The sequence below is a fragment of the Microcaecilia unicolor genome, chromosome 8 (assembly GCF_901765095.1).
Source record: "Microcaecilia unicolor chromosome 8, aMicUni1.1, whole genome shotgun sequence".
In the NCBI taxonomy this organism is placed as follows: Eukaryota; Metazoa; Chordata; class Amphibia; order Gymnophiona; family Siphonopidae; genus Microcaecilia; species Microcaecilia unicolor.
In genome coordinates, this window is record NC_044038.1 from 87896678 (window position 1) to 87916118 (window position 19441).

At 45.9% G+C, this 19441-nt stretch overlaps 1 protein-coding gene across 8 annotated transcripts in view; it reads left to right on the top strand.

The window, feature by feature from the left end:
* LOC115476569 (sialoadhesin-like) overlaps positions 1–19441 on the top strand; it is a 176066-nt gene that overhangs the window by 11800 nt on the left and 144825 nt on the right. For 3 of the 8 annotated variants that reach the window (XM_030213000.1, XM_030213001.1, XM_030212999.1), the window contains exon 1: positions 16101–16211. The exons of 1 other annotated variant lie outside the window; for it this stretch is intronic. In XM_030213000.1, the coding sequence (XP_030068860.1) occupies positions 16150–16211 (62 nt within the window). In that variant the 5' untranslated portion in view covers positions 16101–16149. Of the gene's footprint in view, positions 1–6044; positions 6098–16099; positions 16212–19441 lie in introns of those variants that run through there. 4 more of the 8 variants (XM_030213003.1, XM_030213004.1, XM_030212998.1 and 1 more) reach the window with 4 other exon arrangements.

Consider the following 19441-nt stretch of genomic DNA (forward strand, 5'->3'; position numbering starts at 1 on the left):
TTTTTGTTGCTATCTTATGTCTTGTATTAAAATTATTATTTTATTGCATGCATATTTAATCTGAATGGTTTAACTGATTGATTTGATATTATATTTTATTGTATTACGTTTTTAGATTTGATCTGTTTTTATCTTGTAGGATTTGATTGTGTTTTTCGATATGTTTTATTATAAAATATACTTTGTGATGTCTATGCTTTATTCATTATGTATTTTTATTTTGTAGTTTTTTTGTACCCCTGACGGCGCCTGAGAGTGAAACGTGGCCACCTTGGGTAACCTTGCAATAAACCACTTCTTTTGTTACCCTCCTGTTCCATTTTTTTGTCTTTTTTTATCTGCTTTTTTTCTTTTGGTTTGCTGTTTCTGTGGCAGATCTGTGCCTTTTTTTGTTTCTGTCAAGATCCCAAAACAGTACAATTCATTTTATGCTGCTTATCCTAGAAATAAGCAGTGGATTTTCCCCGTCCATTTTAATAATGGCTTATGAACTTTTCTTTTAGGAAGCTATCCAAACCTTTTTTAAACCCCACTAAGCTAACTGCTTTTACTACATTCTCTGGCAATGAATTCCAGAGTTTAATTACACTTTGCTTGAAGAAATATTTTCCCCGATTCATTTTAAATGTACTACTTTGTAGCTTCATTGCATGCCCCCCAGTCCTAGTATTTTTGGAAAGAGTAAACAAGCGATTCACGTCTACCCATTCCATTCCACTCATTATTTTATAGACCTCAATCATATCTGCTCTCAGCCGTTTTTTCTTTTAGCCTTTCCTCATAGGTAAGTCGTCCCATCCACTTTATCATTCTCTGTACCTTTTCTAATTCTAAGCAAAAAAATGGAGCCAAAAGACCATCTGAGAGAGGTCTTTTGGCTCCATTTTTTCGCTTGGTATTTGACCTTCAGTGGAGCGGCTACCTTCTGTTGGCATTGACCTTTTCTAATTCCACCATATCTTTTTTAAAATGTGGTGACCAGAATTGCACGCAGTGTTCGAGGTGCAATTGCACCATGGAGCAATACAAAGGCATTATAATATCCTCATTTTTGTTTTCCATTCCTTTCATAATAATCCCCAACATTCTATATGCTTTCTTAGCCGCCACCACCACCAAACACTGAGCAGAGGGTTTCAATATATTATCAACGATGACACCTAGATCCCTTTCCTGGTCAGTGACTCCTAATGTGGAACCTTGCATTACATAGCTATAGTTTGGGTTCCTCTTTCCCACATGTATCACTTTGCACTTGCTCACATTAAATGTCATCAGCCATTTGGATGCCCAGTCTCCCAGTCTCGTAAGGTCTTCTTGTAATTTTTCACAATCCTCTTGCGATTTAACAACTTTGAATAACTTTGTGTTGTCAGCAAATTTAATTACTCCCATCTCTAGATCATTTATAAATATGTTAAAAAGCAGTGGTCCCAACACAGACTCCTGGGGAACCCTACTATCGACTCTTCTCCATTGAGAATACTGACCATATAACCCTTCTCTCTGTTTTCTACCTTTTAACCACTTTTAATTCACAATAGGACAGTACCTCCTATCCTACGACTTTCTAATTTCCTCAGGAGTCTTTTATGAGGTACTTTTTCAAATGCCTTTTGAAAATCCAGGTACACAATATCAACAAGCTCACCTTTATTCACATGCTTCTTCACCCCTTCAAAGAAATGTAGTAGATTTCCCTTAATTAAATCCATATTGGCTTTGTCTCATTAATCTATGCTTATGAATATGCTCTGTAATTTTGTTCTTTATAATAGTCTCTACCATTTTGCCCGGCACCAACATCAGGCTCACTTATCTATAATTTTGCAGATCACCTTTGGAACCCTTTTTAAAAATTGGCGTTACACTGGCCACCCTCCAATCTTCCGGTAAAGGAAAAGAAATACTTAACTGTATCCTGGGTTCCCTAATGTCTGCAGCTCCTGAAAGACAAAAATATACACAAGGATCATTTTCTTATAAGTTAGAAAGGCAATATGATGTTTCTAGTTATTAGATAATAAGATTGAAAATACTTATCTGATACATTTCATGTTCCATTCAAATTTGTAAACTGGATCCAATTAGGGCTAAACAAACAAAAATAGTACTATTACTACTATTACTGCTAATAATTTCTATAGCGCTACTAAATGTATGCAGCACTGTACACATTATATGCAGGTACTTTCTCTGGCCCTAAAGGGTTCACAATCTAAGTTTTTTGGTAGAAGACATTAAGGGGTCCTTTTACAAAGGCACGCTGAAAAATGGCTTGCAGTAGTGTAGGCACGGGTTTTGGGCACACACTGATCCATTTTTCAGCACGCCCGTGAAAGAGCCTTTTTAAAATTTTTGCCGAAAATGGACGTGCGGCAAAATCAAAATTGATGCGCGTCCATTTTGAGTCTGAGACCTTACCGCCAGCCATTGACCTAACAGTAAAGACTCATGTGGTAACTGGGCGGTAATGACCTAGGTGCATCAAATGCCACTTGACGTGTGTCCAATACGTGTGTCCAAAAATAAAAAAAATGTTTGGATGCGTGTATCAGATGTGCGCCAAAGATGAAATTACCACAAGAGCCACGCAGTAGCCGGGAGGTAACTCCATTTTGGCACGCATTGGGCGCCTATAGACACTTACGTGACTTAGTAAAAAGACCCCTAAGAAAAGAAACTGTCTCTTACTACATTCTCACTTTTATTTTACTTTATTACATTTTAGTGGACTAAATACATTTTTCAATTAGCTTTCAAAGGCCAAAACCTCTTTGCTCAGGTCAGGACAGTTAGAGGGGTGGAGGATACAGGGCCGTGCAAAAGAGGTACGTGACGGCTTTGTTGATGCGCCGAGCAGGGGGGGGGAGGCTGTTGCGCCACCCGCTGCCACTTGCTCTGAAGTGGCAGGGAGCGGCGCAGTGACAGCTGTTTCCCAGGCAGGGGGAGGAGTAGGGAAACACGCTCTGTGTGTTTCCCTACTCCTCCCCTTGCCTTGGAATCAGCTGAGAATGTGGGCAGAGCTATTATGATGCCTACGAACACCTCAGGCTTCAGGCTTTACTGCAAGGCTGCTGGCTTCAGAACATTGGAGGTGCTTTTTATGGAATCAGCTGAGATTGTGGGCGGAGCTATTATGATGCCTACGAACACCTCAGGCTTCAGGCTTCACTGCAAGGCTGCTGGCTTCAGAATGTTGGAGGTGCTTTTTATTATATAAGATATGTTTTTTTTCAATTTGTGTGCACACAATAATGTTACTGGTGTGTCAAATCTTCACTAGCATCACTGCTCTCTTGCGTTGGGTACCTTGGTCTTCTCCACATCCACGTCTCCTCGGTTGGCGAGGTCAGCTCACCGGTTCAGGAACTCCAGGATACCTACTGCTCTGACTCAAAGAACTCAAAAAATGAAAATCCTGACTCCCTGTGCTTGTTGTGTGTGCTAACCTACTACTACTACTCAGTGCAATTTTTCTAGCAAAAAAGGTGCCGGTACTCAAATGCCAGGCCACCCTTCAGGGGTGGGGTGATCACTGAGGGAATCACCCCACAATAGCCAGGCCCCCTGCAGCCAGTCACAGAATCTATGACAAGGCAGAACTGGTGTGGTCCATGGGTCAATTTTAGCAGACACTGGAAAAGGTGCCGGTACTCAGTACCCCCGAGTACCCCCTCAAAAAAAACCCTGCTACTACTTAGCATTTCTAAAGTGCTACTAGGGTTATGCAGCGCTGTACAATTTCACAAAGAAGGACAGTCCCTGCTCAAAGGAGCTTACAATCTAAAGGACAAAAATGTGCAATCAATCAGTATTTTCTTTGGCAAGGGACCTTGTGGGCTAACTAAATTCAAATAAAAAGATAAGCAAGGAATATTCCTATCTAGCCCGCTCAAAACATGACCCCTTTTCTTTTATTTTGTTATACACCCTCTACTGAAACTGATGGACTGCTAAACTAAACTTCCTAGAGGCAGGCCCTTAACTGCAGGCACTCACAGGGCTTGAGGCTTAGGCTGGGAAGCTCCTTCCCCAGGGCAGGCTCACTTAGGTGTGGACACTCAAACCAGCAGACTTCTGTGCTGGATCCTCCTGAGGCAGACACTCACACTGGCAGACACTCTAAAAAAAAGTTCCTTTGGAGTCTGGGCACTCAGTGTGGGAGGGGGGTGTCTCTCTGTCTCTCTCTTTGTGGGGCGTCTTCCCTTTCCAGATAGGCCTCTTCTTTACAGGACAGGCAGTCACACGGCTGGCTTTCTCCTCTCTGGACAGGCAAGCACACACATGGAGGGATGCACTGGGTGGACTTCTCTGGGATTCAGGGACCTTGCCATGCTGCTCTCTATTCAGCTCTGCACTGCTCTCAACACGTCTCAGCTCCCCAGTGTGGTCCCTCTTCCTCCTCTGCTTCTCTCTCTGCCTGAAGAATGGCCTCTGTAGCTACTACTACAGCTCCTCTTCTTGGCCCCAGCTCTCCTGTTCCTCTGCAACTCAGCTCCTCTTTTACCCCCTTCTCCTCCTCCTTTGTTCCTGTCTGCTTTGGTGTCCTGCCCCTTACAGGACTCACCAGTTCTCTGTTCATCTGGGGCTCGTCAGTGGGTCCTTCTCTTCCAGCCTGCAGCTCACTCCTGCTTGGGTTTGATCTTCTTCTCCTCCAGCCTGAGCATGCCCTCCTCTGCCCCAGCTTGCACACTCCTGCCTGGATCTGATCTTCCACTCTCAGAGCATGCTTTCACCCTCCTCTCTTTGCCCGGGCTTGCTTCTCTTTCTCCCAGTTTGCCTCTGGGCTGCTATTCTTTTTCTTTGTTCCACCCCTCCTGTCCCCTGGATTGGACTGAAATGTGCGCCAATCTATGGGTCAGGCTGCCTCCTGCCACCTCATTGGTCCAAATTCATGCCCTTTAGCAGATCCTGGCTCCTATTGGCTGCCTTCCACACTGCCCCTCAAGATTGCCTTACATGCCCCTCAAGCTCCCAGCTCTCCCTGGGGTCTCAGACAGCCAATCAGAAGCCTTGTAACAGACTTCACTGCACATCCCCAGTGTTGCCAGGTGGGCGGTTTTACCGCCCAATTGGGCGGTTTTCCGCGACCCGCCGCGGGAAATTTTTGCCCACGGCGGGTTGCGGTTTTTTGGGCTGTTTTTGGGCTTCAGGGCGGTTTTTTCGGCCGCGGGGGGCGTGGTTAGTGACGTTTGTGGGCGGGGTTAGTGACGTTTTGGGCGGGGTTAGTGACGTGGGAGGCGGGGCCGATGACGGGGAGGCGGGGCCGGTGACGGCGGGGGTGGGGGTGTCAGGGGCGGGGTTTGTGTTTGGGCGGGTTTTGGGCTGTTTTTTGGGCTGGATTGGGCTGGAAAAAATTTTTCCACCTGGCAACCCTGCACATCCCCCCACAGTTACAAACTCATAAAATTTAAACACACCTCTGGCATCTATGGGCACCTGAGTTCTTAGTTTTATAACAGTGCTGGAGCATTTTAAACACTTTAAACATTTTACCTACAAGGTGTCAGTGCTGTTTCTGGGCTGCCCTGGGACCTCTGTACCTCCCTGTCCTCTGCAAGATGCCCCCCTCTCAGGGAAAAGGGGGGGGGGCAAGGTAAAGGCTTCTTTTTTATATATATTTACACTGGTATATCTATTTAATCTATATATTAGTCTAACAGCTGTGTTCTGTATGATCTGCAGTTTTTCTGATCTTGACACTTAATGCCAAGAAATAGACCATTACAGTAATCCAAGAGAGGTAGGACTAACATTCGGACTACTAGGCAAAGGCTTTTTGATTGAAGAATGATCTGACTAGATGTAGGTGTCTCATTTTGAACAGTGTTTTTTTTTTCCATAGCTGGTTACTATGGGATGAGAAGGTGAATGAAGAATTGAGCAAGACCCCTAGTACTCTGGTTTCAGACAACTGTAAAGCTTTGACCATTGGACAAAGATATTGATGATGGGACCTCAACATGATTTCGGAACCATAGGACCTTGGTTTTTTGCGCATTCAATTTCAACTTATTGGTCAGAGCCCAGGTGCTGATAGCAGTCATGCCATTGTCTACCGACTAAGTTGGGTCTTTGTTTGATGCTGTCACTGGTAAGAGAAGCAGGATGTCACCCACGTAGGATAATAGTAGTTCATTAAGACCCAGGTGTATTGAGGCAAGGGATGACATAAAGAGATTGAACAGGGCAGGTGAGAGGGGAGATCCTTTTTGGAGATCAGTAGTTGGAAAGTTGATTGTTTTGCTTGACAGAATAGCTTTGATTTGATAGGAATTCACAGAACCATTTGAGCACAGTCCCTGTTACTCCTATCTGATCCAAGCATTTGAATAGCAATGTGTGATCTCCCACATCGAACGCGGCCAATATATCGAATTGGAGAAGAATTACTTGGTTGCCTTTGCATAGGTTTTATTTGACATATGTAGTTAGAACTAGCAGCAATATTTCCATACTATGTGACGATCTGAAGCCAAATTGACCAGTGTAAAATAGAAATTGTTTCCAGAAATAAAGAGAGTTGTGTACTAATGTAGGATTCTAGTACTTTAGTAAAAAGGAGTATGCTTGCCACTGGATGGTAGTTTTCAGGTGAAGTTGCATCTGGCTCCGATCCCTTAGCAGTGGAGTGAGAACAATTTTGCCCATATCAGGAGGAAGAGAGCCAGTATTTAACAGTTTATTGAGAACATCAAGAGAGGCATAATCGAACGAAAACTCCTATCTCCATGGGCGTTTATCTCCGAGAATGGGTCCGTGAAGGGGGCGGGCCAAAACGTATTTTCGAAAAAATGGACGTTTTTGAGCTGGGCGTTTGGTTTTTTTAGCGATAATGGAAACTAAAAACGCTCAGCTCAAAAACATCCTAATCCAAGCCATTTGGTCGTGGGAGGGACCACGATTCGTAGTACACTCGCCCCCATGACATGCCAGGACACCAACTGGGCACCCTAGAGGTCAGTGCGGTGGACTTCAGACAATGCTCCCACATGCATAGCTTCCTTACCGCGGGTGCTGAGCCCCCAATCCCCCTCTCCCACACCCACTACCCACAAATGAACAACACTACCATAGCTCTTAGGGGTGAAGGGGGCACCTACATGTGGGTACAGTGGGTTTTGGAGGCCTCCCATTTACGACCACAATTGTTACAGGTAGGGGGTATGGGCCTGGGTCCACCTGGCTGAAGTGCACTGCGGTACCCACTAAAAGTGCTCCAGGGACCTGCATACATGCAGGCCTCTAGGACTTGTTGCTGCTGTATAACATTGGCACACCAGTTGACGTAATCTCTCCGAAAACGTCCTTTATTGGAATAACCGCGTTTACTCACAGTTAACTGCAGATCAGAGGTTGTGCCCCACTGGCAACGAGTCTCCCTGGTACTGAGATTAGCAGTAGGTCAGAGCTGGCAGAATGGTGTACAATGCCCTCTTTCAGCCACATTCAAGGTAAGAACTAAGTTCTGTAACGTGGCTAACACAGGAAAGGGAACTAAAACTGGCTTACAAAAATGGCCACTACCGCATGGACTACAACAGGAAACACAACAGGGCACACTCTGACCCAGTAGGCAGGGGGAAAAGCACCATGGGAGAAGAGCCTACCAACTACCAACATCGTGAGACTGTAACACAAGCTAATGAAATCACGGAGCCCAATACCCTACACCCACCACAATGCAATGCTGATGTGACCCTGTACTGCACCCGATAGCCACATCTGACCCAGGGAAAGGCTGTGAGAGGATAGAACACATTCTGCTGTCATGGAGGTGGGTACGGCATTTGAGGCTGGCATAGATGCTGGAAAAAAAGTTTTTCAAGTGGTTTTTTTTTGTGGGAGGGGGTTAGTGACCACTGGGGGAGTCCGGGGAGGTGATCCCCGATTCCCTCCAGTGGTCATCTGGTCAGTTGGGGCACTTTTTTGGGAACTGTTCGTGAAAAAAAAGGGTGCAAAAAAGTGACCCAAAATCGCGGTAAAAACGCCTTTTTTTCGATTATCAGCTGAAGACGCCCATCTCTCCTCGGCCGATAACCACGCCCCAGTTCCGCCTTCACCACACCTCCAACACGCCCCCATCAACTTTACCCGTTTCCGCGACAGATTGCAGTTGGAAACGCCCAAAATCGGCTTTCGATTATACCGATTTGGGCGCCCATGGGAGAAAGACGCCCATCTCCCGATTTGGGTGAAATCCAGTTAGAAGTGGTCAGATCATGGTACTGGCTTCCATTTGAATGAACTAATCAAGCTATTAGGATAGGAAGTCATAAAGTCTAATATATGGCCTTTTTCATGAGTTGCACCTTCGGAGAACGTAGTTAGTTCACAGTCCTTCAGAAATGATTTGAAGTTGTGGATATTGGTATCTGCATCATTTTCCAAGTGTATGTTTAACTCTCCCAGGAAGATAATTCTTGAAAATTGTGGCATGGTAGAGGAAGTAACCTCTACAAGTAGGTGTTCTACCTTGGACCAAGCTTCTGGAGGATGGTAAATGAGGAGTAGGTAAAACCCCAGAACTAACTAAAGATAAGTGGAAAAAGCTCTTAAAGATCAGAGCAAGTCCGCCTCCTTTTTTACCCTGTCTTGGAGAATGAAGAATACCATAATCAGGTGGATAGATGTGGGATAGTGTCAGTCTATCAACTTCTGTGAGCCATGTCTCTGAGATAAACAGAAAACCCAGATCTGAAGATTCTAGCAGGTTCCTGAGCATAGACGCCCCGTATAAGAGGCTTGGGGAGGCTAAGCCTCCCCAGCCCACCTGTGACCTTCCCCGCCTGCCTTCTCCTCAAATGTAGTCCCAGTACAGCCAAGAACAAATTGTATCTTCTGCCTCCGCCCCCCCTGCTGAGCCCGCCCTCAACTCCCCGACAGCCCTCCATTCCGTTCCTGCCGCAGCTGCCCTGCATTTAAACCTGTTATATTAAGTTGCAGCGGCAGCTCGCCTCCAGCCTTTCCCTTCCCGCTCAATGTCCCACCCTCGTGGAAACAGGAAATACCTCATCAGAGAAAGGCAGGACACTGAACGGGAAGGGAAAGGCTGGAGGTGAGCCGCCGCTGTGACTTAAAATAACAGGTTTAAACGCAAGGCGGCTGCGGGAGGAACGGAATGGAGGGGAGCTGAGGACAGGCAGGTGGGGCTGGGTTAAGCCTCGAACTTGGAGGCTGAAAAGGGGGGCTGGGGCAAGTCACCGGACATGGATGGGAGGGGAGGACAGTGCTGGGGCAAAGGAGAATCATTGGACATGGATGGGAGGGGAGAGCAGAGGAGAATCACTGGACATGGGATAGGAGGGGAGGACAGGGGAGAGAAGAGAAATCACTGGACATGGAGGGGAGGGCATGGGAGAGAGGAGAATTGCTAGATATGGATGGATGGAGGGGTCGGGGAGAGAGGAGAGTTGCTGGACATGATGGATGAATGGAGGGGAGAGCAGGGGAGAGGGGAGAGTTGCTGGGCATAGATGGATGGAGGGGAGGGAAGACAGGAAGGAGATGCACATGGAACATGGATGGAGGGGAGGAAAGAGAGGAGAAATGCTGGAAATGGATGGAGGGGAAACTGCTGAATTTAAGGGCTGGATCAGAATACTTTGATGGCAGATGCTGCAACTGGAGGAAGGACAGGGACAGGGCTACAGATGGTAGACAGAACACATAAGGACACAGGAGGATGGTGGACATGATGAGTGAAAAAATATCAAATGGAAAGAAGACGCTGTAAAACAGAAGACACTGGGACCAAAGCGAATAGAAAAACTAAATGCTCAGACAACAAAGGTAGAAAAAAGTATTTTATTCAGAATTTATTAATTGGAATATGTCAGCTTTTGGAAATGTGCATCTGTGATATTTTGCACGTAAGTTTCAATTTCTCTAGTATTGCAGCATGCCAAGTCTGACTTCTTGAGGTAACTTTCCAGTTCAGTATTTTGCCTTCATATCTTTTGATTTCTAGTTCCTTGTGTCATATCTGTTGCCATGTGTTTTTCATGTGTAATCAAGGTACAGTATTCTGCTAGCATATAGTATTTGCAGCCCTTTTGGTTTTGTTTTTTTCACTAGGTAGTGTATTGGTGTTTTAGAGCCTTGCGTAATTACAATGCTGCCTTTCCACGCATAAGGTTGTAGCTCGTCCTGTCCTTGAAATTAGTGCTGTTATGGTTTGGTAAGGTTCTGAGTGTCTTTTTGCACAAGTTTGTGTATAGTGTTTTGCAGTGGAGAGATTGTGTGTTGGCCTTACTAAGGTGACACCAACACTTTAAATTAATTTTAGTTTGTTTGTCATAACATCAGACATGGTTTTATAATATTTTGGAGGATCTGATGTTGAATTGTTAAAGGTATTAATTGTGACTATTTTACTTTTATTTATTTTTTTTTTCTGTGTGTTGTCAGACAATTATGAATGTAAGCCCCACCCATGGCACCACCCTTAATCCCGCCCCCTTTAGCCTCCCCAAACAGTGTCCCTGAGTTTGAGAGCCTTGTTTCTCGCAGATCAGGCATTGATATAGATGGCGGACACTGGAGTGAGTTGAGTGTTGTGTTCCAAAGGGGAGAACTGTTTAGGTATTTGAAAAAAGTAGTGAGTTTTTTTAGGCAGTCAAATGTTAGCCGTTTGGTTCTGGTCTGTAGCCATAGTAGTGTTCTGATGGTATGTATTGGCATTGTCTAGCAGGTATCTGACTTTACAATTAGGGTGTTTCTTAGTACAGAGTTTTGTAGACGGATTAAATATTACAGGGATAGGGTTAGGCACTGAGTTATCTGGTAGGTTGCCGCCTGACGTGCTCATAAGGGTTAAGCAAATCCATGTGAGCTACTTCATGGTGATAGCTTTTGGAACTAGTTTACGTCAGTCAGGTTTTTTAGCACTATTTGTCAGTCCTAAATGTGTACTTAAGCCCTCCTTGGGTTCCTCTTTCCAGCTGCCATTATTCCATAGTCAGTCGTGCAGCTTTCAAAGGGGAGTGGAGCAACAGACCACAGTGTAGCTCTCATGGTTACTAATCAGATAATTCTCTTATTCAGTTGCAGGCTTGGAATTGCTGCAGGACATGGGGAAAGGAAGAGGTGGTGATCTGACCCATTCAGTCCTATCTTTGTCTGATTTTGCTTAGGTGGTTAAGTGCTGAATATCACACATAACCAGAGAAAAGACAGCCAGCCACATAAACCTGGATGTTCAATGCCGATTCTTGGACATGGCTCAACATTGAAAATCTGGGCATAACACTAGCGGTGGCTTTAAAAAAAAAGGCACCACCACTGGCTGAATATTTACCTCAGTGTCGTTACCTTAATGTAAATGGGGTAATAAAATGTGCCTTGCTGTTTTGGGTACAAGTCAGGTTAAAGTTGACTTTGAAACTCTCTATATAGGAAGTTTTGCAGTAACTTCTATGGGGGAGGGAGAGCAGCCAAGATTCTAAACTAGTGTTGCCAGTTACCCGGTCCCCAAACCCGCCCAAAAAGTTCACACCCCCGCCCCCGCCATCATCAACCCCGCCTCCAATGTAATCAGATCCGCCCCCGCCGTCATCAGCTCCACCCCCGCCGTCATCAACCCAGCCTCCTCCGTCATCAACCCCGCCTCCTCCATCATCAACCCCGCCCAAAACGTCATCAAACCCCGCCTAAAATGTCATTAGCCCCGCCCCCGCGGCCCAAAAAAACCACACAAAAAACAGTGGAAAAACCCAAAAAATAGCCCAAAAAAACCACGACCCGCAGCAGACAAAAATTTCCCGTAGCAGGCCGCGGAAATCCTCCCAATTGGGCGGGAAAACCGCCCACCTGGCAACCGTGTTCTAAACAGACCAGAGGAAAAAAAAAACCTGTCTTTCTCTGATGAGCTGATTGGTTGAGTGATGTCAGATGTTCCTCTAGGGGGAGGGTGAGTTGCCAGGGAGACTGCTGAGTGAACTGAAGACGAGAGCAGGGAATGACTGGGAGAGTAAAATGTATGCTGTGTGTCTGTGTAATGTAAGAGAAAAGTATGGATTTTATGAGTTTTAAAGTGAAAGGTGACATTGAAAAAGGGTACTTTGATATTGAAATTGAGCTGAGGTGATTGTGAATGTTCCAGTGTAGCACTGAATTTCAAGGGATAAACAGTGATTTACCATTTTAGGGTGAGAGAGGCTTTGATTTGTGGTGGGAATTGTAGTACATGAGAAGAGCTTGTGACTCTGAGTGAGACAGACCTGTGTGCTGAGGGTGCTGCAGGCGTGTGGAGAATTGGGTGTTGGACTGTGAGAGAAGCTGCAGATGTGGGTAATGTAAGGGAGTGAGAGAGGATCCAGACACTGGAGGGAAGTGTATGGTTTGGAGAGTGAGTGAAACTGGCTGTGAAGGAGCAATTACAAACCAACAATAGCCTTCTCATTAGTAGTGAGGGAAAACCAGTGAGTCTAGGGTAGAGAAAGGGAATAATAATTATTTATTGTTTAAAATTAGAGAGTTGGCCACCAGTTTTGTGTAAAATTCCCAGAATTTCTGTATATGTTTGTTAAGGAGGTAGGTTTTTTTCCCCTCTTATTTAATTATAGTTCAGGTACCGTCCACCCTGCAAACATCCCGACTGAAAGAGCTCCAACGCAAGAAAGGGGAGAAGCTGAAGAGGTTTTGCAGCAGATTTGCAGCTAAGTACTTACCTGCTTGAGTTTTGGACTGAAATTTTAATTAACTTAAAAGAAATAAACTGAAATACTGTATACTTACTGTACCTTCGGATTCTTGATGGTGAGACCTGGAGGAAAAGAAAACAACACAAAGAATCAGTTCTTCACATAGGAAAACAATTCTAACATTATTAAGTGTTGGTTGAGAGTTAAAATTGTTGAATATTTATCTGACACAGGTGTTAGATTAATTTGCTAGGATTGCTTGCTGTTAAAGAAAAGAAATAGACATTAGTAGATCTGTTAATACATAAGTAGAGGAGTGGGGTAGCCATGTTAGTCCACTCTTAAGGTTATCAATAGAAATCAAACAAAATAAAACATGGAAAAGAAAATAAGATGATACCTTTTTTTATTGGACATAACTTAATACATTTCTTGATTAGCTTTCGAAGATTGCCCTTCTTCATCAGATCGGAAATAAGCAAATGTTAATACATGAAATTATACAAGAGTTGAAAGTTATTGTGAGCTGAACTTATTTGTTACTAGTAAAAAAGGCCCGTTTCTGGCTGAAATGAAACGGGCGCTAGCAAGGTTTTGCGCGGAGTGTGTATGTTTGAGAGAGTGACTGTGTGAGAGTGAGAATGTGCAAGTGTGTGTGTGTGACAGAGAGTGAGTGTGAGTGTGTCTGTGAGAGAGCGTGTGTGTATGTGAGAATGAGTGTGTGCGAGTGCATATGTGAGACAGTGAGTGTCCTTCCCTGCCCCCCCCTGTCAGGTGTCAGGACTGTGGACAGTCATGAAGGCAGCCCCTACCAAAATAATGAAAGCAAGACCATTTGTATAATAATCAGTGCATTCTAGAGAACAAAATGGAGTAAGTTCCCACATGCTATCTTTTGCTTTCTGTATTCAGTAGCTGACAGGCTTGCTAGACTGACCTAAGTGGCTGCAGCTGCAATAGCCCAAAAAACCGCAACCCGCCGCGGGCAAAAATTTCCCGCGGCGGGTCGCGGAAAACCGCCCAATTGGGCGGTAAAACCGCCCACCTGGCAACACTGACTGAAAAGAAAGCAAGGAAACCTATGAGACGTAGATACGGCCGTCCCCTTGGCCTCTGACGCTCCTCCCTTCTTCTATTTGACTTCCCTCTGATAGGTCCGTCATTCGGTGTGACGCTCCTCCCTTTTCCTGTTTCAGTTCCCTTTGATAGGTCAGAGCGGTGCAGCTGTGACACTCCTCCCTTCTCTGATAGGTCAGGGCGGGGCAGAGATGTAGTGTGCTTAAAAATGGTTACAGAGCTTCGAACATAGGAACTGTTGAAGCCTCAGAGCGCTTTAGAACGTTGAGGGTGCTTTTTATGTGCAGATGGGGCGTGGCCTATGACCCAGATGGGCGTGGCTGAGACTGAGGGTGAGTAGTCCGAATAGCCTAGCCTACCAGGAGGACAGGAGTTCAGGACAGATGGAGTGAGCTTCAGAACGTCTGAGGGGGGATTTTATTTATATAGATTCTCAAACATTCATTGCACCTTAAAACCATCTTGTGCAATAAATTATTTAAATCTAACATTTAGTGTGCAAAATTGTCATCATTAAAATTTTGTAACATCTAGGGAAATTCACTTAACATCTTGAATTGCACACTGTATAATATACAGAATTTCCCCATCTTTCTTTGTACCTTCCCTAAGTGGTGAGTGTTCAGCGTGGGACCCTACACCGTGATTTTATTATTGTACCACCCTCTTTTATGAACCTCACCCATAGGGGATCTACATTAAGTTACTCTGCTTATTTAGCAAAGGCAGTTTAGGGAATAGTTCAACATGTAAAGTCTCTGTTAGAGTTTCATATAATAGCTACTTAAAGGTGTTGTTTATCATTTAAAGTTGCTGTTGTAGAAGTTTACCATCAGTGTAGAGCAAAGCTTGCAGTTAAAGGAAGCCTCTGTTTACAGTTGAATTTGATCTTTAATTTATAGGCTTTTAACCCAATTGCGAGGCTAGATGTTTTACGCCCCCTGTTTACAAAGCCATGCTAGCGGCTGGTGGTGCACTAGTGCTGACAAAGCCCATTCACTTTGAATGGGCTCTGTTGGCATTGCCGTATGGCAGCTGCTAGCATGGCTTTGTAAACAGAGGCCTTAAATAGGTATCTTCAGGAGCCAGTAATTAGCTCTTAGAATTACAGTCTTTTCAAGTCTATGAGAACTTTAAAAATAAAGTAAATATTAGCATAGCTTAGCACATAACTAGCAATCTTACAGGACTCAGTGTGGATCAGAAATAAGTAGAAAAGCAATTTTACCCCAACACAACCCAAGCTCAGCTAATCTACAACCCTGTGCACACATTGAGGAAATTCTCCCAAGCAGGAATTAACTACAATATTGAGAAAAAAAGAGTTGCTGGTGGTTAAATAGCCTTTTGAAAAATGGTGAATCCTCCTGAAGGGCACTCAACACAATGTGTCAGTATATACAGACCTTAAGAATTTAGAATATACACAATCATCTCAGGGACTAAGCCCTTGCCAAGCTAGATGGGCATTGTACTTCACCAGATTTAGATCTGTGATTACATGTTACCAAGGGGCATATAATGATAAAGCAGCTGCCTTTTCCAGCATCTTTACCATAGCCACCTTGGAGACACATGAAAATGAGACCATTATACCTAAGATCATGATTGTGGCAGCATTGATAATGAAACTTGCTACAGAACTACAATAGAGCCAGGTATTGGCACCTGGTAACGCTACTATCCATCAACTTTGTGTCTCCAGTGCCTTATGTCAATCAGTACTGTCTGAGATGTATGACAACAAACAGGCAGGGCACCCTGGGGTAGATAAGATGTTAACTTCTGTTAAGCCATTCTGTGTTAAAGGATGTTAAGATTTACATATCATCTTGTGCAATCTGTGCTCAAGCTGAGATTTCTTATTCCCAAACACCTGAGTTACTTCAACCCCTGCCTGAGTCTTTGTACCCGGGTCCTGCATCTCAATTGACTATATTATAGATTTGCCTCTATCGAATGAAAATACAGTTATCTGGATGGTGGTGAATAAATTCAGCAAAATGGCCCAAATTATATCTCTACTTAACCTACCTACATCACCCAAATTAGCTACTCTCTTCCTGAAACATACTTTTCAGAATAATCTGTGATAGGGGGACTCAATTCATCTCCAAATTCTGGAGACCTTTTTGCAAATAATTAGGGGTAAACTTGTCATTCTCCTAAGAATACCACACATGGAACAATTTCTGCATTGTTATATCTCAGATCATGAAAACAGTTGGAGAATTGGGCAGAGTTTGCATATAACAATGCCATATAATCATCAACTATTACCCCCCTTTCAACCAGGCAGGTTGGCAATGACAGTGCAATTTGAAAATGCTGAGTCGTGTCATGCGCCTTGAAGAGGAAATGAGCAACCGAGAGCAGAGCTTCCTGCTAAAAACTGACTCTTTGAAAAAGGAACCTCTTCAATGAGATGACAGGTCTGGCACTTTCACCCTCTCACTGCATTTGGATTCTGTTTGTCAGAAGAAGCAGGTACAACAATTCCTTTTTTAATGAGTATCAGTTCTAATTTTTCTTTATTTGGTGTAGAAATCTGGTAAATGATTTTGGAGATTCAGCTGGTCAGAGGTGTACAGTAGATAAATGAATTCTTCCTTTAGTGTCTGTCTGATGTGTGGAAGGTATTTGTGTGCTCTGGAAAGCTCATGTGGTTTCTTTCTCTGTTAGTCCAATAAAATAAGATAACAATCAGTGAGTAGGATCTGTCTCTTTTCCAAGCTGAACAGACCTAACCTATTTAGCCTTTCCTCATAGGGGAGGAGTTCCATCCCCTTTATAATTTTGGTCGTTCTTCTTTGAACCTTTTCTAATTCCGATATATCTTATTTGAGATACAGCGACCAAGAATTGAATGCAATACTCGGAGTGGCCTAGTGGTTAGGGTGGTGGACTTTGGTCCTGAGGAACTGAGTTCGATTCCCCGCACAGGCAGCTCCTTGTGATTCTGGGCAAGTCACTTAACCCTCCATTCCATATCATCATGCTGATCAATCCATAGATAGAGAGCAAACTTTTGCCTCCCTATATGTGGTCATGTGCTGCCAGAAACTCCTCAGTATGTTCTCTATCTCAGCAGGTGGTGGTCACACACAGCAGCAGCTCTGGCTAGGCCTCCAAGCCTAATTTTTAGGTTTTGTTGAGTGCCTGGGGTTGAGGGCTCTTCTTGAGCAAGTGCAAACCTGGTGGCGCCAGGTCCCTCCTTTTCTCCCCCCTCCCGCTGGCTCCGTTAAAAAAAAAATAAAATTTTGGAACGTCCTTAAAGGCGTTTATTTCGACGTTTATTTAAACGTTTATTGCAGCTACTCACTGGGACACCAGGTCGTTACAGCTTGGAGCGGAAAGCAGGTAATTTTTACCTTTTTATAGCGGGCAGGGGGTTCCCCGATTGATCTCCACGTGGCATATGGCGTCGGAGGGCGAGGGCGCACAGAGTCGCTCCCCGGATCGCTTGGGCGCTTCTAGAGGGGATGCGGGGGTCTTAAAGTCTGATTCGCCCTTGTTGGGTGACAGTTTCGTGACCGATGAGTGTCCCGGTCCTTCCTCCAGCGTGGCGGTTTTTCCCGCCATAAACGCCCATCCCCCGCTGCTCGCCTCCGCCATCTTGGCCGGCCACGCAGCTCGGACGGCTTCTTCTTGGGCCGCCCTTGAGGTAGGAGACATTAATGCCATGAACGCCCTTAATTTGGGCGACGGCACAAAAGCGGCTAAAGTTAAGCGCCGTTCTTCCCGCGCGGCTCCTTCGCGGAGTGTCGCGCCGGACGCCATCTTGGATGCGCAGCATGTCTCTCCCCCGCTCTTGTGAGCGCCGGTTGAGGGTGCGTCTAGGGCTGTAGCTCAGGCTGCGGAAGTGCACAGTCTGGGGGGTTTCTCCCCCGAGTTTGTTTTGCTGCTGCATCAGGCCTTCCTTATGCAAAACGCTGCCCCTGCTCCCTCGTCTGGTAAAGAGGTTGAGGTCCCCGGAGGTAAACGCCCTCGGGTTGATTCCCAGGCCTTGGAGGACTTTGTCTCCTCCGATGTAGATGAGGGCAGCGTATCTGAGTTCTCCCAACGGTCCTTTGCGGATTCCTTGGAGGAGACGGATCCCCGCTCGGTTGGAGCGGATGACCCCTCTGCAGCGCGGCTTTTTAGCTCAGAGGATTTGCCCAACCTGTTAGTGCAGGCCATGGGCATTTTGAAGATTTCCTCTCCGGAGGACGTCTCTCCCTCAGCCCCTATTGGCTCTGCCATTATGCTGGGGACGAAGCGCCCGCCTAGAACCTTCCACGTGCATGATGCCATGCACACCTTAATTTCGGCTCAATGGGATGTCCCGGAAGCGAGCCTTAAAGTGGCTAGGGCTATGTCCCGCCTCTATCCTTTGCCTGAAAGTGAACGTGAGGCCTATCTGTGGCCTACCGTGGATTCTTTAATCACTGCGGTGACTAAGAAAACGGCGTTGCCGGTGGAAGGTGGCACAGCCCTAAAGGACGCCCAAGACAGAAGATTGGAGGCGGCCTTAAGGTCGTCCTTTGAGGCGGCTGCTTTAAGTTTGCAGGCCTCAGTTTGCGGCTCCTATGTGGCCAGGGCGTGCCTGACTATGGTGCAGCGGGCTTCCCCCTCGGATCATTCCTTGAGGGCTGATTGGCCGGCCCTGGAATCGGGCTTAGCCTATTTGGCAGACTTGCTGTATGATGTCTTGAGGGCCTCAGCTAAAGGCATGGCTCAGACAATCTCTGCGCGGCGGTGGCTTTGGCTGAAGCATTGGTCTGCTGACCACGCCTCTAAATCCCGCCTGGCTAGATTGCCTTTTAAAGGCAAGCTGCTCTTTGGGGTCGAGCTGGACAAAATCGTGACCGATCTCGGCACGTCTAAGGGCAAGAAGTTACCAGAGGTCAGGGCTCGGGCTAGTACTCGCCCCGGTACCTCCAGAGGACGGTTTCAGGAAGCCCGTCGGTACCGCCCGGGCAGGTCGGGCTCCTCTGCCCCCTCTTCCTTCAAGAGGAATTTCTCCCCCAAGCAGCATTCCTTTCGCAGAGACCGCCGTCCCGGAGGTGCTCCCTCCGGTCCTCCCCCAGGGTCTCGTACCCAATGACGGGGCCTTGGTCCACGCCCCAGTGCAGATTGGAGGACGGCTGTCCTCGTTTCTGGGCGAGTGGACCACAATAACTTCAGACGCTTGGGTGCTGGAAGTCATCAGAGACGGCTACAAGCTAGAGTTCTGCCGACCCTTAAGAGACGGGTTTGTACTCTCTCCCTGCAAGTCTCCGGTCAAAGCTGTGGCAGTGCAGCAGACCTTGGACAACCTGATCCGCCTGGGTGCGGTTGTTCCGGTGTCAGAAAATCAGATTGGCAAGGGACGTTACTCCATTTACTTTGTGGTACCAAAGAAAGGAGGTTCTGTCCGGCCTATCCTCGACCTCAAAGGGGTCAATCGGGCCTTGAAAGTGCGGCACTTTCGCATGGAGACTCTCCGCTCTGTTATAGCGGCAGTGAAGGCAGGAGAGTTCTTGGCTTCCTTGGACATCAAGGAAGCGTACCTGCATATTCCCATCTGGCCTCCTCATCAACGCTTTCTGCATTTTGCAGTCCTGGGACGACACTTCCAGTTCAGAGCCCTCCCTTTCGGGTTGGCTACTGCTCCGCGGACCTTTTCCAAAGTAATGGTGGTCATAGCGGCCTTCCTGCGAAAGGAAGGAGTACAAGTCCATCCTTATCTGGACGAC